The following is a 26137-nucleotide window of genomic DNA, read 5'->3' on the forward strand; positions in this document are numbered from 1 at the left end:
AGATATTCAGAAACAATTTACCGACAGTTTTGTTGAAATTCGAAAATGACAGATTTCATCCTGACAATATGTATTGATCCTCTTATTGCAGTGAACCTACCCTCTTAAAACGAACGAATTTGAATCCCAATTCTTTTTCGCCAAAATATCACAAATTGTTCGTGTTTCAATTTATTCAGTACAGATTCTTGTACAGTGTTTTCCGCCATTTTTCTGGAACATAAGGCAATAATAGTCACAAATGCATCAATCTTGAGATTACATCGGAGATTTGTAGACGACCCAAAAAGCGGNNTACCCCCCATAATTGGTTGAAAAATTAGGTTGTGCGTTTCAGATCAACAAAAAGGCTCAAAAAAGCAAGCCAATGATCCCAACCATTGACGCTGAAAGCACTGATGAGATCAAAAGAAACGTCATCGCAACTCATGGAGCAAAAACACAACCTGTTGTTCCTAAATTAGACAAGCTGGTTGAAGTTCTTCAGAAGAGTAAGCTGTCAAAGGAAGAAATTGATGAAATTGTTGCACAAGTGAGTGTTGTTTCTAATTACATCCTAGGGTTCTCTATTTTTCATCACTCGAGCACCTCTTTTTCTGTTTTGTAGGTGGAAGGGAATAAACACATTGAGAAACCTGCCAAGTATGACTTCAACGCGGCAGTACAAAACATTCCTGACAAGAAAAACACGATTCGTCAAAAAATCACAGACGCTTCTCGTATTATCAATTCAAACCTTGAAAATCAGCGTAAAGAGCAGAGTATCGTAATTCAAAAACAAGTTGATGAATTCAAAGTGTTTCGCGACTTGACACATTCCAATATTGTGAGTGAATCTAGTTTGTATAAGCATGAATCGGCAATTTTGAAACAAATTTGCATGAATATTTTCATTGCAAATTTCGAAAACTACCAGTTTTTGCATGGTTCTTATTAAGGCAAGTCACCTCACAACAAAGAAACCTACTACAACAACAAAAGCAACTACTACTACTTCACCAAAATTTGTTCCTACTGTTCTTCCTGCATCCTCCCAAGCAACCACGACTTCTCCAAAATCAATCCCTACCACCACATTAACCCAGAAACATGTTCAGCAAACTCGCTCTGTTCAACAAGTTGCTCCACCTCCAGCTCCTCAAGTTGTTCCACAGGTGGCGCCACAACCTCAAGTGGCTGCACCATTTTTGCAACCACAGCCACAACAACCATACAACAACTTTTTGCTTCCTCCAAACCATTTCCAGCATTCTTTCCACCAGCAGCAGCAAAATTTGTATTACACACAGGTAACCAGAAAAGCTATCCACGAAAATTAAAACGTTATGTTAGGCACCACTCTACGGACAGCAGACTCAAAACTACTGGGGTCAACAACAAAATCAATACAACCAGCAGTACGGTCTGCACCCAAATCAACAACAACAGCAAAAACAAAACTTCCAACAACCACAACAACAACAATACGGATACTCGATGCCATATCCATCGCAGCAACCACAACCACTGACACGTGTTCAACCACAACAGCAACAGCAGCAACAATATTATTCGGTGAGCTTTCAATAAAGTATCTAATATCTAAATTATCCCGGTTCCCCTCCCTACTCAGATCGGCCTCGTGAGGGGCATTTTTTCTGAGTCTTTCATGTCCTCAGGACAACTACGGCCGGGCCGGGCCGAGAGAAAATTTTCAGGGCCCGGCCCGGCCCGGCGGCCCGGCAGAAAAAAAACAAAATTTTTGTATAATGAATTTAAACAGCCGCGAATGAATTTATTGGTTTTTAGAATGTATTGAAAAATAACTCGAAGAAAAAAAACACTGAATACCTTTTTTCGAAACAATGATTCAACTTTTCGCTCAAGATTTTGAAGTTCGCGGTAAACTTCCGGGCCGGTGAAATTCGTGTTTCGGCCCGGCCCGGCCCGGCCCTTCACAAGTATGATGTCCTGCCCTCTAATGTTTTATTACACCTGATCAATAAACAAATTAAATTAAATTAAGTAGCATCTTGTTTGCGGCGGTGCTACAAATTTCTGCCTGGTGTGATTTCTAAATTTCTGAAAAAGGATTAAAGGAGGGTAGACATCAAAAATTTCAAAATTTTCATTTTTACTGAAAAGATATAACTCTGAAGTATAAATATAGCTATGTACTTAAAAACCTGAAAAAAACCCTTCAAGGACGAAAAAATGCTCTTTTTTGTCATCCTAATTTCTTCACTAGCTTGCTGCTGCGGCGTCGCTTCATAATGTGAAAAACGCGATGGTCGCCTCTTACACGCGTAGTGTAGTGGGTACGCTCTAGGCTAGTATTCAGGAGGTCAGAGGTTCAATCCCTGCTGGTGTTTTTACTTTTTTCTTCCCTTGTTTCCTTCGGATTGAACTTTTTGAACTCGGAATTTCTGAAGGGCTACCAGCGTGCCGCCAAGGCCTCGCTCCGAGGTACCAAAATCAGTTAAAAATGAAGAAACTTGTTTTATTATGTTAACAAATAAATTATGAAAAAAACTACAATTAATTTTTAGAAAGAGACATAACAATTGAAAAAAAACCACATAATTAAACAATCCTCGTGCAGGGCTGGTCGTCGGAAGGTGAAGGAAGCAGTAAAAATGGAGACGTCTCTGAAAACTCTAGTCATAAAACAGTTTTTATTCCTAGAGTAATAACGAGAAGTAATGAGATAAATAGGAACAGTGAAGAAACGGTTATCGAAGAAAAAATAGTTTTTTTCGCATGCCTATAAAAAACACCGGCGACTGGCAAAATAATCGGTCGATAGAACTTTAAATTTACATAAAAAATTCACTTTTATATGGGTTTTATAATAAATAAGAAAAAAGAGCTTTTTTAATGTTTGAAGTCGTTAAAAATTGAAAAAAATAAAGTCGGGAAATAAAAAAATAAAAATGTTTGCGCGTGGGATTGCGTGCTTCAGGTGCGAACACCGCGACAGCAAAATACACATTCCCTGAAATTTTCCCCGAAATTTTTGCTGTCTGCCCTCCTTTAAGACGCGTTCTCTGCAGAACTCAACTTCAGGCCTATTATCCACTGTACTGAAAAATTCAAACTTGTTTTTTCTAGCTGATTTTTCATATATTGCATGTTTATGGGTTTCTAAGGTCTATGAAATACAGTTTGTCCCGACTAGTCCCACCCCTGCAAAAATATGGTGGTGGGGTGTATAAAAAGTTTTTTTCAAAAGTAAAATAATGATCAGATATTGATGTAGAACGTTTTTGGGCACTATTTTGAACATTTTTCGTATTGGCACTATACTAATATTCTTTCGTCTTCCTGGAAAAAAATCCAGTTTTTTTGCAAAAAAGCTATTTTTGGGATCAACAAATTCCCGTCCTGGAAAAAATTTCCATTATTCTATAAAAGTAAACTGCAAATTTGAATTTTACGTCAAAAAATACATTAGAAAATGTTTGCTATTGTTTAAATATTCTGGGTCCACTGCAAGTTTTAGGCCAAAATGTGCCAAAAAATGAGGTTTCCCCATGTCGGGGAGTACATGGCAACTAAATGTCGCCCAAAAAAATTGCTTCCAAGTTCATTTTCAGTGAAAAAATACGAGCTCTAGAAAAGCATGAATGAGATCGTGTTCTAAAACTTCGCCAAAATATTACCCATAAAAAATATTGTATGTCATATGAATTTGAGCGAAATTGGAGAGGGTCGATTTTGAGCAAAATTTAGTTGCCATGTACTCCCCCACATGATGAAACCTCATTTTTTGGCACATTTTGGCCTAAAACTTGCAGTGGACCCAGCATATTTAAACAAAAGCAAACATTTCCTAATGTATTTCTTGACGTAAAATCTACATTTGATGTTTAATGTTATAAAATAATGGAAATTTTTCCCAGGTCGTTAATTTTTTGGTCCCAAAAATAGCTTATTTGCAAAAAAACTGGATTTTTTTCCAGGAAGACGGAAGAATATTAGTATAGTGCCAATACGAAAAATGTTCGAAATAATGCCCAAAAACGTTCTACATCAAGATCTGATCATTATTTCACTTTTGAAAAAAAAAATTTCAGACACCTCACGATCATATTTTTGCAGGGGTGTGACAAGTCGGGACAAACTATATTTCATATACCTTAGAAGTCCATAAACACGCAGTATATGAAAAATCAGCTAGAAAAAACAAGTTTCAATTTTTCTGTGCAACGCTATTTTCCGTTCTGTCAGAGAATGTGTCTTAACTGTTTTCGAATATATGTAAGTTAGATAAAATTATGTCTGACGGGTTTTTTCTGCATAGATTTAAATTAAGTCGTATTCAGGTGTCAGTAGGGTTATTGTATTACAATTTTTGAGCATAACTTGTTTTTTTAAATTAATCATCAAAGCTAACATTTTCAGCCACAACACAATAAGCAACAGCAAGTACAGCAACAAGTACAACGACCACAACAAATTCAACACCAACAACCCCAGCAACAACAGCACCACCAACAGTATATTCAACAATTCATCACTCAACAACCGACAAAACAACCCCCAGCTCCTGTACAACAAAGAGTTGCTCCACCTGCGCCTTCCCAACAAGCTGTCTACCGACAAGGAAATGCACAAGCCACCGCTGCTTCACCAAGACCAGTGTATCCACAAGGAAACGTGCATCAAGTTGTGCACTATTACAACGATGGTCAACAGATTGTGCAACAAATTATTCCTAAAGTAATTGCTGCAAATGGAAACCTACCTCTGAGTGGACCATTCCAATCTCATTCCGTTGCTGCTGTTGACCCAGCTGAATACGAGAAACGGCAGGAAATACTTCGACAAGCCTACCAGCAGCCACAAACTCGCAGCGCAGAAGCACAAGGGTGAGTTAAAACAGTGTTTTTTGCAATGACATTAATAATTTATGATTCAGAAACGTACGAGTACAGCCATCCGCGCGTGTTCAACCTAGAATCTACGAGTCTACAGTAACTGCCACAGGACATAGACAAGCCCATGCTATACGAACATATCAAGCTACCAAGTCAGTCAGCGTTACACCGCCCAACTCACAACCGGCAGCCGCTACGAGAAGTTCCGGAAGAGTGAGTGCAGCCAAGAAGCGATACAGTGGACATGTTCTTCCGGGACCAACAATTGATCATAGAGTAAGTTGTTTGGTCGAAAATCTACACATTGTAGTTTATCTTTCAGAGTTTACTAGAAAAAAGAACAACATCAAAGCCTCGTTATGTTCGCGTGCCATAAACCTCACAATCAAACCATGATGTAATTAATTCATTTGTTATTCGAGTATTTATTTATTTATATGTTTCAGCAACTTTCTTAATATTTCAGCAACTTTCTATATATAATAGTTTTTCCAGCAATGTCTTTCGTTCAGGTTGTCATATCACTAATTCAATTCAATTAATATTAGAACTTGTATCGATATTATCAGTGAACAGTTTTTTCTTCTCTTTTTCACAGAAGAAAAAACAATAAAAAATATTCAACTGATCTCGGGCGGGCTTAAACCGCCGGTCTTTGGTGTGTTAAACAGATGTGATAACCACTACACCACGAGATCCCTGAGTAAGAAGAGGGAGAAGACGTATTATAAACAGGGAGCGTAGTGGAAACTAGCGGTAGTGAAAATAATGGTGGGCAGAAAAAAAATGAAATGCACGTAAAATTTTTCAACATATGCGTAAATGATTGCTAAAGAAACATTGCAGCAAATTAATGCATTATAATTTCTAAATTCACATGTACCACTAAAAATTTGAAACTAAAAATGGTTCCTAAAAATTCATAAATCACCAAACATGTATTTTAAACTATTCCGAATCTTATCTTGATATTTGTTAAATATCTTCACTGTTGTTTTGCTTCAGGCATATTTGAGAGTAGCTACAAAACCAATTCCTCCGCGTTTTCGTTACATATTCATGGTATTTGCTGACCATTACCGCGCGAATGCATTGTTCTGCACTTTCTCATACTGATAACAGCATGATAAGAGCCGCACGTTCTGGTTGAGAACAAATGAGGGAAGAGCATATTATATTGCATAGTCTCTGTTTCTGATAATACTGCAGAATTCTAGATTATTGCGATCGCCTTATATTCATTATTGAAAGTGATTTCTGTATGTTAGTAAAGTAAGACTTTCATTCTAATTTTCTCATTTTTAGCATTTTTTAAAAGGATTTTTTTTGAAATCCCCCAAGAAAGTGTGATATTCTTGCCAGTTTGTATATGCTTCAGGAGATATTTTGTGTTAAACAAAAATTGATATTGGAAACCAAAAAAAACTATACATGTACCATGACTCATACTTGTTTCCGTTTATTGAAATTTGAACACAGCGAGTTTCGAAATAATTGTTCAGAATTATGAAGCGAAGTATTTTAAAAATAAAGAGGTTTCACCCTGCTTTTATTCTATTTTCAGAACTTGGAAAACAAGAAATTGAAATACGAAGAAATGACAAACACATACAGAAAGTCGAAACGAAAATCGATCATAACTGCTGTCCGAAATATGCTCAAGGTATCATTGTCATCCAAACTAACGAAAAAAAAACTTAATTTACAGAAAAATTATATCGGAAAAACCGAAGTAAATACAACAATGTCCGCGGAAAGTTTTGCATATGACGGGCCCGTTATTTTTGACGATTTCGACGTTAGTATGGTAAAATATTGAATTTACATGAGCAGTTTCTCCCTTTCGTTTTTCGAATTTCTATTCTCGGTTATTCATGTTTGTTTTTAGATGAATCCAGGTCTGGACTTGTTGGACTTTAGAAAATCGGACCCGGTATGATATTTCATTTTCTTCTCGAATTTTGATGATGGGCTTCAAAACCTCATTGGTTGAAAATTACGATTTCAGAGTTTACTAACTTTAATTTTATAGCAACGACTCACTGATTTTGAAACAAAAATGGAAGACAATAAATCTTATGTGAATTCGGCATATGTTGGGCAGGTGAGTACAACACATTAATGAAAATTGCACTTTTATTAGTACCAACGAATCTTTCGGCTTTTTCAAATCCATAATTGTTTATTTATTTCTTTAACATATTTCAAACATTCACCAGATGTCTTCAGAAAAACTTCAATATGAATAGTCTTAATATTCATTTCAGTTTCTGGTTTAGACATTTTTATTTTTCCAATGTATAATAAATTTTGACTGATCAAAGAAGACTTTCAAAATGTAGTTAAAATTTTTCGTGCAGTTCAAAAAATCTGAGCTCTATTCTGATTTTTCAAATCTAAATCCATTCTGCTTACTCGGAACCTCATCTCATAAAAAGTCTCTCTTGTATAGTTTTAGTGAAAAACGTTTTTTTTTTGCCTGATCCATTTTCATTATTTATGTTTCTAGATGGACACTTCATTGTCCACTACATCGAACAAGACCGCAGGACGTCCTCGCCTCACTCGACAGGTTAGTTTTTGGATTCTGCAGGTTACATTTCCATATAGCACTAGATATTTCTCAAAATTTGAAATATGCGGATTATAGTTCCAAGTTAGTAAAATCAACTTCCGTCACATTTTCCGACCGAAAGAAAGCCTTACTTTCAAAAATTGTGGTTTTTTTCAGAACGCAATAGTGCAAGAAGCTTTATCTGGAACTGCAATGACCACAGCGGGAAAAAATAAGGTAATTTTGTTTAGAGTCAATGGTGTGAATGAATTGAAACAAAATTGAAGGCTCTGGACAAAAGTGGAATCATTGCAACTTCCAAACGTGAAACTGAAATCAAGAGCAACAAAGGAAACTAAAAGGACTTATAAACCGGGAATTTGAGGTATACACAGTCCGAGATTCAACTTACTATTTATTATACTCCATTTACAAACCACTTCCATTTTTCAATTTTTAACCCTTTTTTCGAAGTTTTTTGCCTGAAACCCCCTTTTTTGTGATCTTGGTTGCGGCAGTCAAAATGAATTTATTCAAAGGATGATCTTCACTGTTTGAGTTTTAATTTCACTACATTCCCAAACATTATTACTGTGTTACAAAGTTGCAAGACGTAGATAGAAAAAAACAATGTGTATGTGTTGACTGGATGCAACTGACATGCCGCAAAATCCCCCTCAATGACACTGTGTAGAGCGGATTCAAAAAGTCAGTTTTCTCGGAAGTTTTGGCATGTTGCGCAGCCTCTCCTCCGACGAATTATTGTATAACAACGACGACATCAGCCAGCTGAGAGTATGTGTAGAATAAATGCAAAAAAAACGTGGCGATGAGGAAAGAAGAAGAAAGGAGAAAGGCGGGAGAAATGAAGAAAACATTCGCTAATCGCGATGACACTTCTCGGGTCGAATCGCATTACGGTTGAAAAAAGGAGGAATGGATGGCATGAAAAAATGTCTTCCCGAAGATATTTCTGCAGCAGTTCTCTTTTAGGAATGATTCAATAAGTGAAAAGTTTTGAAGAAAAATTTTCGATTCCGTTTCAGCATTATATGGTGAATTACACAAGTTAAACTAAAGTGATACTTAATAACTGATTCAAGGTTTGAAGTTGAAAAACAGTTAATGTTATGAGACATTGATATCAGCAATGATTTGGAGATGAAATGTTCAGATCCCCGAATAGAAATGTTTTTCAGATTGAGGGTGAACACGATTCAAAAATACTTCAACAATAATTTATTCCGTTATAACCTCTCCCAGCACAATCAACATAATCTTTATATTAGTTTTGATTCGCCAGAAGATATCATTGGAATTCTCAAAAAATCGGATTACAGAATCACTTGAACATATTTGATGCGGTCTCGAAAGATATAGGTACCCTCTGTGAATTCCATCTACTATATGATTTTATTAGTTCAATAAATTGTGACCCTTTGAGTGAAATATAAGGTGAAGAAAGAAGAAAGGATGAAAGGAACACATTGTTTGCAAAGGCACGAATAATCCGTTAGTGATACAAATAAATGCCGGTAGAATCCTGTGCGGTGTGGATAAATGTACTCGAACTAAATTTTCTGTGCAAAATATATTTTTTAATGCAGCCAATATTTTTTGTACAATTTCTAGTAATTTTTGAAATATTTTACTTTTCAAAGCTCATATCCTTAGAATTTATTTCACAGCAAACTTTTCTTTTTAGCATCAGCAGTTTCAAGCAAACAGATAAAATATTGCATCCATATATTCATGCAGCGAAGCTTCATCTTCTTTATACTCTCTCGATTTCCCATTTTCTACTTTCTTTTTTTGTTTATCACTGGAACAGTACAGTGGGTTTCGAAATCTTTCTGCGATACCTTTTTTTGTTTCCTTTTTCTTATAGACGCTCTCATTCTTACCGAGCGAAATTGTTGGCGTATGTAGGAATTGCTCGCCAAATCACAAGATTCAATCCAAAACTGTTATCAGTTGTTTATCAGAGCACGTCACAAACTTTCCATTTGCCCCGGGATTGTGCTCTAGTCATTCTCGTCTTCTACTCTCGATAGCTAATATAGTCTTACCCCCATCCGTGTCACCCAAAACTCGGTCGACCGATAATAAAGTCTTGTCATTGTACATGGTATTTGAGTATACAGCTATCTATGCATGTGTGTATGGCCGTCTCTGGAGACTTAGAATGTCAGTTATAGAAAGCAAACATCAGATAGCTGAAAAACTGCAAAATGGAAAATCGGATTGAATGGAAAATGGGCGTTTGGAATTCACAAAATACAAAAATCAGAATTACTGTGTAATTGGATTGGTTTAAAAATCAAGCTCTTGTTTTTTAAAATAACAAAAATGATACAAAGTTGGTATATCTCACATCCCCTCGTCCGAATATGCAACAATTCAACAAATGTATGTTTCAGGGCATAAAGTTAGTTTAGAGCTGATAAGAGAGAGCCGCAAATATATATGAATGTGCGTGGCAACGGAAAATTCAAAAAAGATTCTCTAAACTGATAATATGACCGCTTGAATTGTTTACTTTTTGAATCCCTTGGCGCCATTAAGACGATAAACTGTACCTTTTCAAAATCGAAGTCAAACTTCCGCCGTCGACACTTAAAGCCTCTTTCGGCTTTCCCTTTTTTACAAAAACAATATGTTTGATCCAGTGCCTTCTTCCCATGCGTGTGAGTCATCCTTAAGGTGTGCATTTAGTATGAACAGCTATCTTTTTTCGAAAAAAAAAACCTTCTACCTCCCTGTATATCTTATATCTAACTGTGAAGGTTCTATAGAAGGGAATTCAAATATTATGGTGGTATTTGGTGGTATTTGCGCTGGCATTCATTTTTGGATGTTTGACTAGTCACCGCAGTGATTCACCGTAACCCCTTCGAAGCTTTTGGAACATGGAACATAACCTACAGATGAACAGAATCGATCAATTAATCACTCTTGTACGTTTAAGACACAATTATATGTACTTTTGGATTCGAGATTAGACAAAAAATAATTCAAAAACTGGGTTTACGCAATAACAATAAAAATTTTTTGAAAAAATTCTCAGTCCGTATCAGAGGACTGATTCAATATATTTTTCAAATGTCATTCGCCCCAAAAAGAAATATTTATTGTGCCCAGAAAGATGACGAAGCAATTTGGACGAAAGAAGACAGAGAACCAATATTTGATTCTCATCTTTTTTCGGAAAAAGGAGAGACCGGGAGAACTTTTGTATCCATACCAATCCCCGGCACTTTTAAAGTTTGAATTTTTTATTATCACAGTCAAGTAACATTCATAAAAAACTTTCTTATCAAAAATTTTCAAATAAGGAACAGTGACCAGAATGTTGAGCAAATATTAGCAATTTTAGAATTATTGAGTTTTAAAACGAATTGAGTGGATTTTAGAAATTATACAAAAAATATAAGTTTATTTTAAATAATGGTTCATTTGTTTTTTTTTTGCTGACCTAGTTCACTTGGCAGATGTTTGTGCTGTGATGTGAAAGTGACTGATTCAAAATTGTATTGAAATAGTTGAACGTTTTATTTTCTTCAGAAGTGAATACAGAAATCTTAATAGTTCAATCATTTCGTAGTCAAAGGTGTCATCCTAATGTATGATGATTTTTTTCCCGGTGTTTCTTCCATATCTGTTTTCTATTATTCACCGTGCCTTTTCCAACCATCGGTTACTCTTCCTCCCTTTCTTTTCAACTTGTCCATAACCCCTCCCATCCTTGTATTCCCGACTCACACAGTTATGTAGATGTATCGCAGGATTATCAGGCTCACATATTGATAACCGGTGCAGCGGTGTTGGTCGGCTGACGTCGTACAGTCATTCTATATTCCTATTCCAATTTCATAACCTATAATGTGTCCGTTATCTCTAGTAAGGGATCCATGAAGTGCGTCTGTATGTGACTGGCTGGCCTAAAATGTGACCAATTTTTAATTATCATTGTAGTTTGATGTTGTTTATTGAGTAATTTCAAGAATTATTTCATACACGCAAAACACTGGAATTTTTTAGAGACTGATATTTCATAATTTGAATTCTTCAATTCTATAGAAACATTTGAATTAACTAACTGGTGTAAGGTCATTACAAACTAATATTCTCACACAACTTCACGAAATCACTCAACTCCTCATCCCACGAATTTCGAAGCCATTTTCAAAGAGGTCTTGTCATTTCGATAGGTTCAACGAGTAAATTGCCCGTGGAAACGCAGACGTATTTGTTTCTTCAAACAATGATTTGGCTCATTGAATCAGTAAACATATAGAGATAGTTCATGCCTGATGATAAGGCTGCTGAATTTCAATTGACTACTCGAGTTTGCCTTTAATCTCCTTTTCATTTCCTTTCTTCTCGTCTCAAACAGCCTCGACGGTGTGTATTGTATTCTGAATCGAATATTCAAAAACCATTTGCGATATAAATACATGTGTGTATTCTTTCAAATTCTTGGGGGGTAACCATGTGATTGAGAAATTGGATTATGTATACATGTGTTATTACTGGCCAAATCAAAGAGTTCACAATTGAGCTGGAAAAGCGATCCCTATTTTTTTAATTTTTCAGTTTGTTGTGTCGCTTTACTGCTCTCATCATCATCCTTCTAAACCCATATTTGTTTCAAAGAGTCCGCGCTTTATGACTTGTGAAAAGATGGTTGTCGCAACCCCAACCATATACTTCGTCCACATCAGTCTAATCCCATCCGTGGTGTCTTTGAGTAACTGGGATTACTCGGCTGCCAGCTTACCCCTCACTTTACCACACCACCCTCAGTATTGCTCGCCCCCATCGCCGTGCCCAGATTGTTGTGCTATTGTTTCAATTAGCCACGCGACACCTAAACTAAATCCTAGATGGCTTAAGAATCATCCATGATTCTTGTTAAAGCGAATAATTGATGATGATGGGGAAGGAATGAAAACACCAAACGATTTGTTTTGATATCCATTGTACGGAGCCAGACAGCAATTTCCCTGACTTTGGTTACGATAAGGTAGGGGAACTGAAATTTTTCTGGGAAGAGAGTCTCTGGGATTATGCTTATCCATCACATCCCATCATCTTATATCTAGTTATCTGTCTTCATTGCTGAAGTTTTGAAAGTTCAGAACAGGTACACATCAGAGTATCTTATCCTAGAGGTCTTAGAGCTCCAGAACAAACATGAAACAGCATTTTGCTATCTTATCGTTGGGGAAACACCCACCCCATTTTTTGTAACAACCAACGACTGTCATCATCTGTAACCCTAACCTTTATCTCTGCTGACACATCGAGAAAGAAGATTTTTAATTCCCGGTCTTCCAATTCTGATGCGCTGTTGTAGCATCGTTATTTTCTACGATGACGACGGTGAGTGAGGAAATGACAAAAAGGCGGGGTTATAGGGCAGAATACGTCTGAGGGCGAAGATGGTATAGAGGAGGAAAATCTTGAACAAGTGGATTGTCTTTGTTCGATTCCTTCTTCTTCCTCTTCTTTTCCTTCAAACGATGCCACACCACAACGACCCGAGGCTTTTCTCGAACTAGTAGTACATGATCATCGTCGATGGCGTCTTCTTCTTCTTTTCCCTCATCTCTGCAGGAGGGCAACCAGCCCCATTTTCTCTTCTTCCACCTTGGCTGCCATTCCTAAAAAAACTCTTTCTTCTCTGACTGTCAGCCCTCTTTCACATCATCTACATTCTCTCTTGGGTCGTACCTCCTCTTAGACTCTTCCATCCGGTTCCCGCTTTATGCCATCTCGATCCCGACCTCCTCCTACCTTCTTTCACTTTTCCTAGTCTTACATCTTCTTACCATTCACCTCCCACTTAGTCTTCTTGTGTGCGCGAGACAGTCAGTCAGTCTTCTTTCAGATTTTCCTTTCCATATCAAATCTTGTTTTTGTATTTTCTCTTCATTTTTTCTCAAAATCATCTTCAATCTTCTCCAGTAGTATTAAAAGTAGTAGTACCTGTCGCCTGATGTGTGGCTGTTGTTTTTATTTGTGTCTTAAGATAGATCTATAGTCGGTTCTTGCTTTCTCTCTTCCTTTCCCCTTCCGCTGCCTTCGACTCAAATCACTTATCCAAACTCAATAGTCTTTATACCGATCCTTAATCGACTTAACAAATCTTTTATCCCGCACCACTTCTTTTCTAGCGGAGCAAAAGCTTGTTTCGGTTCCCCGCAATCGCAATTACGGTTGAATAGGTGCGCGCCTTCTTTTCCATCCTCCATATTTGCTCCTAGCCTATGTCTGTCCCCCGACAAAACTACCATATCTCATTTTGTTCTCACTCGCACGCTCTTTCATTCTCATCTTCCGACTCTTCGTCAAAACTCCGCCCACCCATATCTACCAAAGGGCGGGAACTCCGAACCGATTGGGGGAGAGGAGTGAGAGAGCCCGGATCCTATCTTGTCTTCTTTTCGAACAATTATTCCTCTTCTTGTTCTTCGTTTGAATGGTTTCCTTCTTTTTCAGTTTTCTCCCATCATTGTATTTTTATACTATTTACCGTTGTCTATTTCCACAAGTTTTCAAAAATTCAACAAATTCAATTTTTAGCAAAATATGTTTCCAATGAGGGTAATTGTGGAAACTGTTCGTTCACAACATTGTCTAAGTTGCTCACACGAAGGACACATGATAACTGATACATATGCGATTGTTGCCGGGACAACCACATTAAGCCAGCTTGTCGATACAGTTTTAGCAGCTTTAGGCCATTCGAGCATGTCTACCAGTGCACGAGGTAAGTAAAAGAAAACAGATCGGTAGTATTTGAGTATCACAGAATAGAATACTATCGTTTCAATTCTATCACGTTTCATTTGACAAACGGATAAAAGATCTTGTGATTTCCACCTAAATTTCAACACAAAAAGTTAAGTGAGTAATACTAATTCTTATTGATTCTGCAACCGTCTTTTGTTCTAAGATTGGTACCGCATTAGGAACCATAAATCCCCCATTTTTCTCTTGACATTCACTCTCAGTTTCGTTTCAGTGTTGCGCAACTATGCTGTAAGAGGTTGTAGAAGGAGATATAGATCTTCGGCCGAGATCACCCACTTTTTTTCTTGAACTAAAACGTCTTCCCCTCATGTGTTTTTTCTGAAACTCTTCTACTTCCTCACTATTTCCATTTTCTCACTTTCACGTTTTCTCCTACTCCCACCTTAGAAGAAAGTGAAACAGACCGACGAACCTGTTCTTTTCTCGGCGGCTTTGCCTTCTCTTTGGTATCTACTTTCTCAAAGATTATGCAATCAGGTGAAAAGAAAATCGTAAGAACTGACGGAGGAGAAAACTAGAGGGGAGAAAATTGGAAATAACGACTATTTTCCAGCCACCGTAGCTGAAAACAATGAACAATAGAATGATTATGTGTTGTCCAGTGTTTTGAATAATACGTTTCTTATGAAGTCATTGTTTCCAGGTCTTATACAAGTCAACAACTGGAAGCCACTGCCGTTTGATCAAATTACTGAAAATTTGGAAGAAACTGTAGAAAACTTGTTTAAAGACATCTCATCACACGTGGTTCTCAAAATACTGTCAAAACCGTAAGTGCTCGTTTATATTTTCTTTTGCTCATTTTTCTTCTTCTACCATTTGACTAACTAAGTTTCGCGCAACACCACCATCCATATCATCCGATCCTCTGACATTCCTCGTCAAACCAGACTGCCTATAGAAATCTGCTGAAGGGGGCGCTCATTTGTGTGCTCTCTCAATGTAAAGGTGAACAAAATCGCACCTCTACATACTCTCTTTAGATCTACTTAGAAAAGTTGGCAAACATGGGTACAGCCAGCACAAAACTGAACATATGTCGTTGTGGGAAAACTATATTTTTGCGAAACACGCGGGGTCGGCTTTTTAGTGTACGCTTTTTTCAATTAAACCTCTGAATCAAAACAATTTCTGCCAATCTCCCAATTTGTGTGCATATATGAGATGTGATAGTAGCCTTTTGTGCTGCTAAGCCTTGCTAATATTTGGTATCGGTACTAAACATTGACACATAAGCATACACAATTGTACATACACTGCAAAAGATTTACCGCGTTTTGGTCGCCGTCCTTAGAAATTTTATGAGTTCCATGAAAAGCGTTTCATGATTTTTATGGATCCCATCGATCATTGTACACACATACACGATTTTATGATCAATTATTCTTCTAATACCATTTTGTGCTTACAGGACGACGGATGCAAACGCTGTGCAATGTATAAGCGAGGTAAAAAACAAGCTTCTAAAAGCAGCAGTGAACAAAAATCCAAGCGTAATGACCAGTGTCGACAATCAACAGGTTAAAGTAAGCTCTTCGCGTTGAAACAATGATTTACCATTCTCTATTCTTCAGGAAGTCATCAACACAATTATCGCAGGAGACGAAACCCTTCTTAACTCTGAGCAAATTGGCGCTGTAAATGAGTGGCTCGATACCCTTGAAATCGCGGAAGATCGAAGAAGGTAAGAAGATAGCGCCGCCCAAAACTTTGCGGAGCCACTCAGCTAGCCAGCCACCGTAATCCCGTTTTCATTGTGCTCGGTAGCTGCGACTGTGCTGGATGTATGAGACCAAGTGAAAGAGTTTTCGAGTCAGCTAGTGGCGTAGTGAGGAGGAAGCGCGGTGACACGGGCGTTGAGGGAGTAGCGCCAGTTAAGCCGCTATTTGGTGCTCGAGTTAAGCCTCTCGGCTTGTTTGTAGAAATAGACTCTCTGGATTGAGGGTTAAAAATTTTTAGCAAGTCTTGGGATTGTGTATACAATGAGGAACTGCGACTTTGAAACGAGAAGAGGGGAAACAGTGGAATGTTTTGTTTATGATTTACGGAGAGGATTTTAGAATACCTCACGGGATGCAGATAGATATCAGGTATTAGTGCAACTATCGGATATCATATAAACAATGACTCAACAACTTTAATAGTTGCTCAGATAGTTTTAATTGAGTTTAGCAAGGGACAAACTCAAAATTCCAATTTCCACAAACTGCTTCAAGCTCACAATGTCTCGATTCCAAGGTCCCATCTAATTTCCGGGTTCATCTCCGCAAAACTTCTTTTGTTTTGAAACGCATCAATATGAATGGATAGTTATTTCGGCACCCGAAGAAGGTTTAAGAGGGGGATTAACAATGAAAGAGATTGTATCATTTTGTTCGTGCCTCTCTTTTTGTCGGGTCCATCATCACACTCATCTCATTAGTGACAGCTGCTTTGGGAAAATTAGCAAAAAGGGGATGAAATGTCTCGCAGAATGCGCCATATAGATTTTCCCTTCGAATCAAAATCAGTGAAGTAGATTTTTCTGAAAAATCGATGAAAGATCATGCCAATTGAATACTGTACATTACCATTCTTTGAATTATTTTGAGATTATAGTTTTTTTTTCGCGTATATGAAGATGAGAGTGGATGAGATGAGATGAAGACACCTAATTTAGGAACAAGGAGACAAAAACCGATCAAATTCGTTGTCATTTCCCTAGTTTTCCTCTAATTACCCTCCATCATGGTATTGTCTCTTTTTGAATGGGGGCTAAGCGATCTTGAAATAGGCAAGACTGGTTTTGCTTCGTTGTCAACGACTGTCTGTTTTTTGTATTGACCCGCCGCCCTGGCTTCTGAAACTGTTGATCTGCTGAGGCCAAATACATGTCCATTTTGGTACACAAAGAGACGAGAAATGAAAAAAAAGGAGGGGGTCAAATTATCGGCTTGTTTTGGAAGCTTCCATTTTGTACTCTTTCTTTTAAGACAAATTCAAGTTTTTTTTTGCAACACGCGATCTTGGCATTCCTTTTCAAGTCTCGTAAAACATTTTCTCACCGTATCTTTCGAACTGTCCTTTATGAGTAATCTTGTCTGTAAGACGAGGGGGTGAACATACGTAGATATACAAAACTATACAAAAGTGGAGATGAGAAGAAACGCTGACACATCCTTTGCAAAGTAATAAAGGATAAGAACACAATAAAACGAGACTTGGGCAAATATGACCAGGAACTGAAAGCTAATTTAGTCTTATAACCGTATTTGCAGTCCGACACAAGTGCAACGATTCAACACAATCTTCGAGATTCCTCGGCTGGAAAAATGGTTCAAGCAGGATGCGAACCCATCGAAACAGAAAATGAACAACTATCTCAATCAGCTCAATCAAAGTCCATTCAGAAGAAATAATGCGAAAATCAACTATCAACAGATCTGCAATTGGTTTTCTCAAAAACGTGCCAGCAATAGGAGCACAATCACTCCAGTGGACCCAGTTCAAATCCCACCCACATCGGCACCAGCAAATCAATTCTTACCGGGACTTCAGTTGAATTTGCTTCAAAGTCTCTTTGGCGATGCGCAGCGTCCAAAATTTGATTTCTCCATCATGAACGAGAAGCTCGATGAAAACAGAATCTTGGGAGGATCTGACTCTCCATCTCCAGCCGATGATGAAATCCACAGCAATTCTGATGAGACTATCCAGGATAGTGGTTTCCCTATGATCATCAAGACCGAGCCGGAAATGGTGAGTGACCAAATGCACTAAAGTTTTATTACGATGCTCCGTTTTCAGGAATCTAGCGCGTCTTCTCCAGAAATGACCAACTCGATGCGCGAATCTCTCTCCTCAACTTCCCCAAAGTTGATCAGTGGATTGGATCTTGGATCGTTCAGCACCCATTCGTCTTCCACCAACTCGATGTCAAATGTCAACTCATCAGGTACAACAAGGAACAAAATGACACTATGGGATCTAGGAGAGCAGAGCAAGAACTCATAAATTAAAAGAAGCAAGCACACAAACACATCAACAAGCACAGATACACAAATTGCGCAGCGCAAAGCAGACATAACAAAGGCTTTGAGGCAGTGGAAAAAAGTAGGGCGTCAAATTTCGCGGACTATCTCATAGTGTTCCCACAGAGAAAATGTTTCGAACAGGACAATTAGGGACTAGGAGCAGAGAAACAATTTCTTTACACTTTTTCATATTTCCGGTTTAGTTTTTTCAGCAGCTCGCTCTCGTCTCATGTTCGATCCACTCACCGAATTGCCAGTCCTCGAGAAGTGGTTCGAGGAGAACCCACACCCAACCTGGATGCAAATCGATCAATACACTCAATTCTTGAACCAATGTGCCTACCGGGAAAACTACCCGCATATCAGTCAACACAACGTCAAGGTTAATAAAAATTAGATTTTTGATAATCCATATTTTTCTTACAGATTTGGTTCAAGAACAGACGTGCAAAATGCAAAAGATTGTTGAATGGGATGCAGGAAAAAATCGAACAAAAGTTGTTTGTGTGAAAACTCAAACAGTTTTGAAGAAAAATGTGATATTTCGTGGACCGATTCGTCGGATGTCCCACAGGAAGAGGAGCGGCGCAGAAACAGAAACTCCAGTTGCTAGCGAAAATAATTCATTTCTATTACCAAACAATTTTGTTACGCCACAACTCCACAATGTCCAAAAAAAAGGAAAAAAACAAAACAAAAAAACGCGCAAAATCATGTTGAGCTCTGGAACGCCTGATTCTGCCCTGATCGCTTCCTGGGGTAAGTCTGGTGTACTCGATTCAATTAATTTTCTTAGTTTTTTCTTTCCTTAATTTCCATGCTGGTACCCTTGTTCCGATCTTCACTTCTCAACTGAACTACTGTTGTCAAACGCTTATTTTACTTGGATTGTTTGTAATTTGCAAACTCTCACGTCTGTTTTTCATTTCTTCCAAGAAGACTCAGTTTCATTTTTTTTCCCAACATAACCGTAACTATCAGCTTGCTAACCTAATATTTCAACCCCCTCAAAATCCTCAAAAAAGTTTTTAATCACTTGTCATTCTTTCAAATAGCCTTCATTCAACTAGATTCACTTATCGCTAGCTGTGAATCAAATGTATATTACATACCAAACTCTTTCAGTTATCTCTAGTCGCTTCTTGTCTCGTCCAAATTTGATGAGAAATTAGACCAGCTTTAATTTCCTTTAATCTTTCATCCCCAACACTTTTTCGCTTCCCTCTGCACTCTTTCAATTGTTTCTTCTAGACTCTAAAACAATGTTATTCTTTTGTGCTCATGCAATATTCCTAAATCAATCAATACTTTACTCCTTTAGCTATCTTGCCTTTTTTCAGTTTATTTTTTGTCGATTTTCTAATAATCTCAGAACCGCCCCGCCTTATATTTTCCAAAAATTACTATTCCATCTTTTTATTTCTCTCCATTTTCCCTTAAGTTCTGAGAAATAAATTTTTTTCAATCATTTTGTTTCTGCACAAAAGATACAGACACAATTTTGGACATATGCAAAACATTCGAATTGCCAAAAAGGGGCGTATATAGACTATAAGACTTTTTGAGTTTGAAATAAGACATCGTAAGTTTTCTGATTATGATAAAAACTGAAATGAAAAAAGTTAATCAGATTATCAATCATTACTCAATTAAGAGTATGAAGTATTTAAATTGATGGGTTTAACTTTTCATCATTATTTGTCAGTTTCATTTTTTCGCGTTTTCAACTGCCGTATTGAGATTTTAATAATCTATTTGTTAATACAAATTTACTTCGAACTTTTTCTTCAAAATATCCACTTTCAGCAAAATGCTCAAGTTTTTTGTGATAACCTCATTTTTGTTAGGAATAGCACACCCATTGGACGAATTAAAATTATCAAGTATCCGACACAGATGTATGTGAAAATTGATGTAGCACTACAGTTAAAATGAGAAGAATTTTCTAATCAGCTTGCTTGCCACGCTCACTGCGCGACTCATTTTTTGGCAATATTCAATATTTGGAAACTAATTGCAATCTCTGAAAGATTGGATGAACAGTTTTCAAATTTTCATTTATTTCTGTCAAACCCAAAAATTGTACGGCAGATCGAATTTGTCTGTGAGGATTTCATTTGTGGGAAAGCGCGCTATAAACCAATAAAGAAAAAATAAATATTATCATTCATTTATTCTTAGATTTTTAACGATTATACCATTTTCAGTGAATCAAAAACTTGAGATTTTCTCTTCGTTCAATTTACCTGAATTGTCAAAGCGAGTTTTTCCTGAGCCTTCTCATCACAAAGTCATTCTGGATGATAGTCAAACTACGTGCTACAATAGATCAATTGATATTTTGCCACACGATGGTACAGCACAATTTGGAGATTTGATCGAAAGCGACTTCAGGTTGTATTCATGAGAAAATTAGCATATAAAATATCAAAACCTTACAGCTCCTTTTGTGCTGACACCTTTACTTTCTACGTCGACAATTTCATCAACGAATTTTTTGTCATTATCAACACACTTGACGCACTCAATCCGCGAGCAACAGTTTATAATCCGATTGGAGGAGAAGTTTCTTCATGTCAGGATTATTCAACGTCCGCAACGCAAACCATTCATCTTATCTGCAACGGAAAAAGCCTTCATGGAACAGGGACGTATACAGTCCAACTGACAGCTGATTTGAATAAGTGAGAAATTTGGCAACGCTACTCTAAAGCCAGGTTGTCGGAGAGAGATATTTAAAATCATACTTGTAAAATTCCGAGCCGGCCCGCCAAAGCCCGGGCCTGAGGAAAATTTCAAGGCCCGGGCCCGGCCCGGAAGGCCCGGTAGCAAAAATTTTGCCATTTTGAACCGAATTTTGAGCTCTCAATACAATTTTCTATATTTTGTTTGTGTTTTTTGGATTGTTTGTCTGTTTGATCAAAAAATATCAAAAGAAAACTCGAAAAAAATTTTTTGATCGAAAAAAATCACATAAGGGTCCCCTTATGTGTTTTTTGAAATTTTCAAAACTTGTGGAATGACAGGCCCGCCGGGCCGAGCCTCCGAAATTCAGGAAAAAGCCCGGCCCGGCCCGTTACAAGTATGTTTAAAATGAAGCACATTTCGAAATGCTTGAAACCTCATCCAATCCACTCATTGCCTTCAAGAAATTTGCCCCGAGATAAACAGATATGAAAACACTAAAGTTTATTAAAGAAAAAACTAAAAAAACGAGATTATCTCACTTTCGAATTTATTGACTGATATTCGAAACTTTTCATACAGTGCTCCACATAATGATACGCCCACCCCTAAAATTTCGAAAAACTGAATTATCCGGAATCTTCGAAAACTCATTTTCATAGTGTAGAAACCTTGTCAAAAATGACAATTATGGGTCCTACAGCAAAATCTGAGTTATGCTGAGTAATCGAGAAATTTTGATTTTTTTCGTTTTTTGTTTTTTATTTTTCCACATAATGATACGGCCACCCCCATTTTTTGTGTCTTTTCCTTAATTTTTATGACCGATTGACACGTTTAACCATTGCATGGCGATATTTTATGAAATTTTACAGCAATATGACTAAGAATACCATTTGCTGTTCATGGAAGAAGCCAAATTGGTGGCAAGTTGGCACAAACCTTTTCGCTCCGCCAAACCTCGAAAGTTTGAGATCGTCACAAACTGCTATAAGCCGATATGCGTCTAGCACACACAACATTGAAAAGTCAATATGTCGTCCAACACTTTTTACGGACGGCGGGAAACGAATGATCATACGGAAATCTTCCAACTCAACGACCGTTTGTTCAGATATTCGAAGCAAATTGAGCTTCAGAGTGTCTTCCAAAACAGTAAGGGATGCCCTTTTTAGGTAACCATTCATAAAATGTCGAAAAATGGAAATAGGAACCATTAATTACTGAAAAACGCATAAAGTTTGTCAGAAACGACCGGAGAGCCAGCTTGAGGAAAGGAGTTTCTGACAAACTATGCGTTTTCAAGTAATTAATGGTTCCGGAGTGGTGGACGTCATAGGGACTTTTTAATGTTGTAACTGTGTGTGCTGAACGCATATCGGCTTATGGCAGTTCGTGAAGATCCCAAATTTTCGAGATTTGGCGCAGCGAAAAGGTTTGTGCCAACTTGGCACCAATTTGGCTTTTTCCATGAACAGCAAATGGTATTCTTAGTCCCATTGCTGTAAAATTTCATAAAATACCGACATTCAATTGTTAAGCGTGTCAATCGGTCATAAAACTTTGGGAAAGGACACAAAAAAAGGGGGGGGGGTGGCCGTATCATTATGTGGAAAAACAAAAAGCAAAAAATGAAAAAAATCAAAATTTCTCGATTACTCAGCATAACTCAGATTTTGCAGTAGGACCCATAATTGTCATTTTTGACAAAGTTTCTACACTATGAAAATAAGTTTTCAAAGATTCCGGATAATTCAGTTTTTCAAAATTTTAGGGGTGGCTGGCATTATGTGGAGCACTGTAATGAGGAATAATTACTGCAATCAAGAAGTATCAAAAACGGAAAAGCCATCTGCAATGATTTTCAAGATTTTGAAAAAAGAATATGCATTTTTTCAGACCATGTATTTTCGAAATTCGTGCTCCAACAAAACTCACTGTTGATGGTGGATTCGTGGAAGATGTTCGTGATGATGATGTTCAACAGATTGTGCTCTCTACTGCAAACCAAGGAATTTTCCGATTCCCAATTGAAAACCAAGCTTCTTACTTAGCATTCAAAGTGGAAAGTGAAGAATTCCCAGTTCATCCAGACGAAGTTCATTTGTACACAAATGGGTTATTTGATATCAAAATGGACCTGAGCACGAGGTAGGTTGTACATGAGAAATTTCGTTTTATTCAATTGTTATTTTTACATCACTTTCTGAACAGGTCAAAATTTTGGCTCTATCTGAGTTTAGTGGTTTCATGGGATTTTAGTGGTCCCATAGGATTTTAGTGGTCCCATAGGACTTTAGTGGTCCCATAGAATTTTAGTGGTCCCATTGGATTTTAATGGTGCTATAGGAGTTTAGTGGTCCCATGGCATTTTTTGCTGTAGTTATGGCAACTGAAGTTTTTTCTTGTGAGTTTTGTCAAATATACTTTCGTTCTGAAAAAAATAATTTGGGGACTTTAGAGCTCTGATAAATCCGTTGGAAGATTTGTGCTCGAAGAGTTCTCAAGATTCCGATCCGTACACACAAAGACTCTTATACATGCATACTGAATTCCAGATTCCCGGATTACGGATTTGAATCTCTGGATTCAGAATTCCAGATTCCTGATTCTGGGTTTCGGACCAGGTGCACTGATTTATGACAAGTTAAATAAAAACTTTTTTTGAGACTTTCAGTTACTTCTCAAGTTCCAGGAAACCGGAATTTCAATTTTCGTGATACTTGAATTCAATCAGAAAGCTGATTCAGAATCCGGCACATGGACTCTGGTGTAAGTCATTTAGGACGCGTTCTCTGTAGAACTCAACTTCAGGTCTATTATCCACTGTACAGAAAAATTCAAACTTGTTTTTTCTAGCTGATTTTTCATATATTGCATGTTTATGGACATTTAAGGTATATGAAATATACAGTGCGCGTCATAATGATAGCACCACCCTATGTTTTGAGGTTTTCTGAAAAACTAAAAATTTTGGAGAAAAACGGCTGATGCCATTCGATTCAGCATCCCAAAAAACTTATATGTCCTCTGAATCAAGTGCCAGTCAAATTTTTTAGAGCTACAGTAATTGTAATTTGTTTATTGATCACGTGTAATAAAATATTAGCGGGGTAGACATGAAAGACTCAGAAAATGCCCCTCACGAGGCCGATCTGAGTAAAGGTTACTGTAGTCCTAAAACACTTGACTGCGTAACCAAAAGTCTCTCTGCACGCCGCGTCATAATGATAGCACAACCCTGGAAAACGGAAAATCTCATGTTTATTTGAGAAATAAATTGAGAATATTCTGTTGGAACTCGTTAAAATAGTCTTACAAGGGAAGTGTTTTAAGACGGGGGTTGAGAATTTGTTGAAAATGTTAGCACTTATAGCTTGGACATCCACTACACGATGTCAGAAATATCTCGTCCCCGTATTCACCAGGAAGCTGAAAATCTTCGTCTGAAAATTTGGGCCGGTTTCGCCCCCTTCCTCCCTCCACTATTCCCTCTCCCTCCTCTACGCCCTCCGCGCCAGAGGAAAATGTCGGTTGTGTGGTGTTGTGGTAAGAGGATGTGTTATTAGCAGTGACTATGCTGATTCGAACCCCACTGTGGTAAATCTTTTTTTGCTCTTTTCGAAACGAATTTTTGATTTCCAGTTTGGCTCTCTAGACAATTTATGACACTTATTTCATGAAATTACAAGGTATTCAAAGTAAAAAAGAGGGTTTATGAGGACTTGATGAAACATTTAATAATGTTCTTTTCGACCGGTCCTTACATAAAAAAACGAAAGTGTTCATCCTCTGGAAAATTTTCAGTATTGCTCTTTTCGAGATGTAGTACTGCTAGATCGATCACATACAATATTAACACCTTTTTCTATAGATTTCAGTCAATTTCAAGCATTATTTGAGAAGTTAGGGGTTTTCAAAGTTCAAGCAATAGAGACTCTTTGAGGATTATTTGAGCCCGAAGACGAAATTGGATTGTAAAACTTTGTGAGAATGCTATTTTTAGCATTTCTGAACAACTGGGACATTTTTTAAAACTTTTCCAAAAATTTCAAAAAATCACTTTTTGAATGTGGGGGACCCCATGGTGATTTTTTTCGAAATTTTTCAAAAAAAAATTTTTTTTTTGAAAATGTTCAAAAACTTATTTAGATGATTGAGGAATGTTCGAAAATAAGTTTTACATTTGAGAAAATCCTGAAACACTAGTTTTAGAGCTCGAAAAATGCACGTTTTTGGTGAAAATTTAGCACTAAAATCACTTTGAGAGCCCATATTTCGATTCCTATTGGATCAGGGGATGAGATATTGCTGACACCGTTTTCAGCATGTTCGAAAGTACCTTTGTACAAATTTTGAGCAAATTCTCAACCCCCGTCTGAAAACACTTCCCCTGTTAGAAGTCTATTCTGACAGTCTGCACAAAAATTGATATCTCTATTCAAGTTTTAGAAAAAATTATTTTCAGACATTTTCGTCATTTTTTGAGTTTTTGGAACGTATCTTGAATAACTTTGCTGCTGGGTGAGATTTTGAGCTGAAATTCATAGGGAATATTTTGAGTATGCTCGTAGTCACGTTGCGATTGTTCAAGGCAATCATGGGCTCTGGTAGCTCATAATTTAGATTGACTTTGAACTGAAAAAATATGCCAAAAATTAAAATTTTTCAAAGATGTGTAAAACGTTCAAAAGATGTTCTAAGTTACCAAAATCGTTTTCGAAATTATGATATTGTACAGAAAGATAATTTTTTCTGGACAAATTCAGTTTTTAAAAGAAAGAAAATCAAAACCACCAAAATTCAAGGCTCGTTTTCGAGATTTCGGTTTTTCTTAAATTAGAAACGACGACTCAGAATAGCATGGAAACAACTAGTAAACACTCCAGACCACTGAAAAAATATTTCTTATCAATTTCAGCTCAACATTTTAACCAAGAGCAAAGTTATAGTGCTTCAGTAGTTCTATGTAGATGTATTCAAGATTCATTCCAAAAACTCAAAAAATGACGAAAATGTCTGAAAATAATTTTTTCTAATGGGGTTATTCAGGTAGTCGGCAAAAAAGGAAAAAAAACTCCGCGAAAACTCGGAGAGTGTTCCAATCTGGCTGAAACTTTGGGGAAAACTGGAGAAAACTATAGAAAACATTTTGCAAAAGTTTAAGGTCAAAATATCTACTTTGAAAATATTGTCTGAGAATTCCA

General features: G+C 37.2%; 2 protein-coding genes and 1 non-coding gene across 3 annotated transcripts in view; 2 read left to right on the forward strand and 1 right to left on the reverse strand.

Annotated features, from left to right (window-relative positions):
- Nucleotides 1-8651, forward strand: part of Cbr-abu-12 — a gene marked incomplete at both ends in the record, with an annotated part of 11213 nt that extends 2562 nt beyond the window's left edge. The window contains 13 exons of the mRNA XM_045238727.1: nt 338-538; nt 608-826; nt 939-1289; nt 1333-1554; nt 4480-4850; nt 4901-5135; nt 6424-6522; nt 6568-6666; nt 6748-6792; nt 6892-6963; nt 7369-7431; nt 7591-7650; nt 8613-8651. Of these exons, the coding sequence (XP_045093697.1) occupies nt 338-538; nt 608-826; nt 939-1289; nt 1333-1554; nt 4480-4850; nt 4901-5135; nt 6424-6522; nt 6568-6666; nt 6748-6792; nt 6892-6963; nt 7369-7431; nt 7591-7650; nt 8613-8651 (2076 nt within the window). The remainder of the gene's footprint in view (nt 1-337; nt 539-607; nt 827-938; nt 1290-1332; nt 1555-4479; nt 4851-4900; nt 5136-6423; nt 6523-6567; nt 6667-6747; nt 6793-6891; nt 6964-7368; nt 7432-7590; nt 7651-8612) is intronic.
- On the reverse strand, nt 5485-5557 carry CBG28688. The gene has a single exon. It is a non-coding gene (tRNA).
- A 5356-nt stretch (nt 8652-14007) lies between the features above and the next one.
- On the forward strand, nt 14008-23085 carry Cbr-dve-1 (the record flags this gene model as incomplete). Its single annotated transcript, XM_045238728.1, has 10 exons — nt 14008-14188; nt 14876-15002; nt 15644-15758; nt 15807-15916; nt 17490-17970; nt 18019-18166; nt 18449-18627; nt 18672-18745; nt 20687-20929; nt 22830-23085. The coding sequence occupies 10 exons, from the start codon at nt 14008-14010 to the stop codon at nt 23083-23085; spliced, it is 1914 nt and encodes a 637-aa protein (XP_045093698.1).
- Nucleotides 23086-26137: the final 3052 nt, after the last annotated feature.

The sequence above is a fragment of the Caenorhabditis briggsae genome (assembly GCF_000004555.2).
Source record: "Caenorhabditis briggsae complete genome, chrX, whole genome shotgun sequence".
NCBI lineage: Eukaryota > Metazoa > Nematoda > Chromadorea > Rhabditida > Rhabditidae > Caenorhabditis > Caenorhabditis briggsae.